Consider the following 5,339-nt stretch of genomic DNA (forward strand, 5'->3'; position numbering starts at 1 on the left):
GAACAATATCATATGATGCAAGCCCTTAAGTGGGATAACCTTCATGAATTAATTCTGTTTTTTTTACCCATGCAAGCCCTTATTCAAGATGTGTTTTCGAGTTCAAACACTCTGAGTATACTAACTTAACTGCAGGTTATTTGAAGAATAAATCATCAAAATAATTCACAATAATACACCACAATTTAAATTTTAATAATATCAAAATATAAATTCCTCTGAAAAACAAACAATTCTATTGAAACCCTGAAGATTCAATTGAATTAAGATTATTTCACTACCTACCAATTCAACTCAAATGCATTTTTTTATGAATTTCATAAAATATAAACCCTATTCCCCAATTTCATAATTCCTGCATAATAATTAAATCAGCTTCAACTTAAAATACAAACCACAGTCCCCAAATTACATACCAATTTCAGATTAAAATACAAATCCTCATCACCAAATCAACTTCGACTAAACATACAAAATTAATATTCAATTCCATAATTTATGCAAATTAACTCAAATCAACTTGATTTTGGAAAAATATAAAGATTGAGATGGATACGAACAACTACCTGTAAAAATAGAAGGCGTCGTTCCATTGTGAATCTTGGGGAGACAATAACACAACGAAGAGGGGAATTTTTCGATACCCTTGATTGAGGATGAATATGATGGATAATAGTTAGTTGATAACAAAGTGAAAGATGAATCGAAACAAATATGAATTCGGTCTGCACTAAAGGAAGATTGAAGATAAAAAGAAGAAGAAGAAGGAGAAGGAGGAGGAGGTCAACTTTCAAAACATGGGTTTGGAATTTAGGGATTTCAATTTAGAGTTGATTTTGTCAAATAATTTGTTTTTTAATTTAATAGTATTAATTTTATAAAGGACTGATATATAATAAATAAAGGTTTTATATAAAATAATGATGTGATTGTTATGATTGATATAAATTCTGTCCGTGTGTGTGATCTAGCGGTGAAACGCTTGGGTCTTAAGAGTGTGATCCTCTCAAGGGCTCAAGTTCGAAACCCGCTAGATACAAATTGCTTATTAAAAAAAAATGATTGATATATAAATTGTGTTCGTGTGTGTGATCTAGCGGTGAAACGCTTGGGTCTTAAGAGTGTGCTCAGTTCGAAACCCGCTAGATACAAATTGCTTATTAAAAAAAATGATTGATATATAAATTGTGTGCGTGTGTGTGAAAAAATGATTGATATATAAATTGTGTGCGTGTGTGTGATCTAGCGGTGAAACGCTTGGGTCTTAAGAGTGTGCTCCTCTCAAGAGCTCAAGTTCGAAACCCACTAGATACAAATTGCTTATTAAAATCCATCACAAAAAGTTGGGTAGTGTACCTTAGTACAATTATTAAAATACCAACTTCACACTCTCTATTATAAATTAGAATATTAAATTTTAACATGTACTCCAATATTAAATTTTAACATGTACTCCAATTTAAGATTAGTTTGTCACGTTTCCATAGATTCTTATCAAATTTCACACTTAACAGAATTCAACCAGGTGTAACGGTGGTTTGGTGCAACACCGATGTCTTCATCTCCTTCTTCTTCCACCGCCATCGACGCTCTTACCCGCAACCGCATCCTCTCTACCAGCCTCTACTTCGACGTATCTCCGTCCAAGGTAAACTCACCAACTTCGACTAACTACCTCCTATTCCAACCCCTTCTTCAATTACTTACTACTTTTAATCTTCACCATTCAGGTTCCGCTTATCTACTCCAACTCTTACGACATATCATTCCTCGGCATAGAGAAACTGTAACTAATAACCAATTCACCATTAAGCTTCCAACGCTTCTGCAATTTGGAATTGTGTGAATAATTGTTTATTTTGTTTTAGGCACCCTTTTGATTCCGCCAAATGGGGACGAATTTGTAATTTCCTTGTCTCTTTTGGTGTTTTGGATAAAAGCCACATTGTTGAGCCTCTTGAAGCTTCTCAAGATGATCTTCTAGTGGTAATTATCACCCTCTTTTCGTTTTCTTTGGAAATTGTTTATAAATATGTGTTACTTGGAAGAGTTTATCTAGACTTTAGACTTAATTTGGACTTATTTAGTGTTCTACTTCATAACAATAGTTCACAATATGTGTTTTCCTGTGTTGATAAGCTCTCTCACATAGCTTAGGAAAACTGATAATGCTGTGTTTTTTGGTACAGGATGCTATTGTTTAGAATGGTTAGTTAGTTAAGTTAGGGAGTGACGTAACTTGTTGTCTGTTTGCCTTCTATTTCTGTATAATTTTTGTCAAGAAGTAGGTTGGGAAGTTAAATTTTTTTTAGCACAATTAGCTTTATAAACATGATTCAATCTGATCCATTGTAAGCAATGTTTAGTGCTAAATGCATTTTCTTTCTTTCCTTTTTTTCAATCTAAAGGTACACTCACAATCATACTTGAATAGTCTGAACCAAAGTTCGAATGTTGCCAAGATAATTGAGGTATATTCCACTTTACATGTAAGCCTGAGGCATTTATTTACTCTTTCGTGGTTTAAACGTATTATCATTACTTGCTTTTCTCTATGGAGTTCTTAAATGGAAATTCATGTCTAGTTTATTATAAAAATTTATTGTGCGGGTGTAGAGTTGACAGAAACTTATATAGGTTCCTCCTGTGGCATTTTTTCCCAATTGTCTGGTGCAACATAAAGTTCTTTTTCCATTTAGGAAACAGGTAAAGCAACTATTTTTCTTGTAGTCTGTTTAACGTCTCTAGTTATATGATCTAACTTCTGTACTAATGGCAGGTTGGAGGAACTATATTGGCTGCAAAACTTGCAAAGGAGAGAGGATGGGCCATTAATGTGGGAGGAGGTTTTCATCACTGTTCTGCAGAAAATGGAGGTGGATTTTGTGCTTACGCAGATATTTCTCTATGCATCCACTTTGCTTTTGTTCAGTTGAATATATCAAGGTACTATCACATTTAGTCTTTAAAATTTCCGGTTAGCTTATTCTATTAACACTTGAGGAAAACTTGTCCACAAAATCTCAGGGTGATGATTATTGATCTTGATGCACATCAAGGAAATGGTCATGAAATGGACTTCGCCGATGATAGTATGACCAAAATAATTTCTCCCTCTTGTGTTTGCCATCATATCTCTTAGGTTTTATTTCACTGATAGGACCTTTGTAATGGCAGACCGAGTCTACATTCTCGATATGTATAACCCTGGCATATATCCTTTGGTAAAGCTCTCTGCTCCTAGATATTTTATACCTCTTTTTTTTTTTTTTTGTTATGAATTGAGTATTTCTCCATTTCTGTTTCTTCACATTTTCCTAATTTATCCGACTTTGTCAGCCAACATCTGACATGCTGCCTGTGGTTCTATGATTCTATCATCCATCTTGATCATTGTATCCTCAGTCTTGATATGAAATATGAATCCTCCTCCATGTTAAATCATAATTTAGTTTTAACTTAGAATGTGCATGTGCATGTATTCTGGCACGTTCACCCTCAATTTATTATCTTAAGAGCGTCACATCTTACTATTCCATTCTGTGTTCTATATTAGGATTATGAGGCAAGAAACTACATAAATCAGAAAGTTGAAGTGAAGGTATATTTACTATAGCAGTTAAAACGTGAATCATATTTTTTTTTTAATTTTTCTCTGTAACATTTAATTCTCTCTTTGTTCACCTTGAACTTTCAGAGCGGGACTCGTACAGAAGAGTACCTGCTAAAATTAGATGAAGCACTTGAGGTATGTTACAATATAATTTTTCTAATTTTTTTTTGGCTTGAGTAACCACTACAGTACTAGGATTATGTGTATCTATATATACGCCAATATTTTCACTTTGCTTTGTCCCATCAAATTATCCAACTATATCAAGGGATCATTTGATTCAATTATGCAGTTTCTCTTACCTTTACCATCTAACTTTTAAAAGTCAAAACGAGAGAACCACACAGTCTCTTCCCTTTCCTTCCCTTCGCATTTCCATTGTTTTTCCTTTGATTTCTTCCGTTCCCTACCATTAATAACTCCCAAGCATACCCATTTAATATTGTAGTTATGTTTATCAGTTGAAGAACACTTATTTTTGTTATTCATGCCAATGTGATTCAAGATTGCTGGGCGAAGGTTTAACCCCGAGTTGTTAGTCTATAATGCTGGAACTGACATCCTGGAAGGTGACCCATTAGGAAGGTTGAAGGTAATGTCATTCTTGGATTCAATTTATTGCAGTAAATTGTAACCTTGTATTAAATCAAATTGGCTGGCTGTTTCCTCTTGATCTATAGTTTCTGCAAGATAAAAATAGTCCCCCTACCGTTTTAGTAATTTCATTACCACACACCATAAGTATTGATTGTATTATATTTGTTCGTGCAGATTAGTCCTGACGGAATTGCTCTTAGAGATGAGAAAGTTTTTCGGTTTGCTCGTGAAAAGAACATTCCTATTGTCATGCTCACTTCAGGTTATCTTTTTTCTCCTTCCTTACCATGTGCCGTGATTTTTGTACTTCATAACAAAGGCCCCATTTTTATCCTGGATAGTAGTAAAATAAAAAGTATTAAAAATACATGGTAATTAAATGTGATCTATTAAAGTACTAAATGTGACTAATCAGTCATAAGACATACAACACTTTTGGAAATTTTAACATTTGGGTTAAATGTAATCTTATTTCTCAAACCTTGTATTTTTTCCAAGTTCTGTGCCAATATAAGATGTTGTAATGGAGATTTCTTTTGTCATTTGATTTAAAAAACTTGAAACTTGAATTACTTTTTATGTTCTTATATGATATATAAACTTTTATTTTTGTTACGTCATTTGTTTTTACTTAAAAAGCCATATTTTTATTGATAAGTATCTTACTATTTATAATAAGGTTTGATTTACTATTAGGATAATAGATCTGATTTAAATCTTTATTTGATAACCATTAAGGGTTCTAAACCAATATGTTTTTAGCAAACTTTCTTCAATTGTTTTCTCAGCATATTGGAGATGTTTATTAGGTTTTGTTAATTTTTTATTCCATGTTTAAGGCGGATACATGAAGTCCAGCGCTAGAGTCATTGCAGACTCAATAGTCAATCTCGAGAACAAACGCTTGATAGAAACAAGTGGAGGTTCAATGGCTGCATAACAGTGATCATGCACTCACACGTTAATGAGGTTTTTGTGTGATGTAAAATGTTTATATATTAGTGGAAACTTAAATGTATAGTTTTTGATAAAAAAAGAAGGAAAGATGAAAATGTGTTTTACATGTATGAGTTGTAACATGTCTGTAAATGCGAGTTTATTATATGATAAAATGGGTTGTATTTGCATG

At 33.0% G+C, this 5,339-nt stretch overlaps 1 protein-coding gene across 1 annotated transcript; it reads left to right on the plus strand.

The window, feature by feature from the left end:
- The first annotated feature begins 1,455 nt into the window (after nt 1–1,455).
- LOC131596415 (histone deacetylase 2) lies at nt 1,456–5,339 on the plus strand. The gene is made up of 13 exons (XM_058869059.1): nt 1,456–1,648; nt 1,731–1,786; nt 1,869–1,986; nt 2,409–2,471; nt 2,638–2,706; nt 2,780–2,946; nt 3,028–3,092; nt 3,178–3,224; nt 3,557–3,601; nt 3,698–3,748; nt 4,119–4,205; nt 4,385–4,472; nt 5,050–5,339. The coding sequence occupies exons 1-13, from the start codon at nt 1,553–1,555 to the stop codon at nt 5,148–5,150; spliced, it is 1,053 nt and encodes a 350-aa protein (XP_058725042.1). The 5' UTR covers nt 1,456–1,552; the 3' UTR covers nt 5,151–5,339.

Source organism: Vicia villosa, linkage group LG4, assembly GCF_029867415.1.
Source record: "Vicia villosa cultivar HV-30 ecotype Madison, WI linkage group LG4, Vvil1.0, whole genome shotgun sequence".
NCBI lineage: Eukaryota > Viridiplantae > Streptophyta > Magnoliopsida > Fabales > Fabaceae > Vicia > Vicia villosa.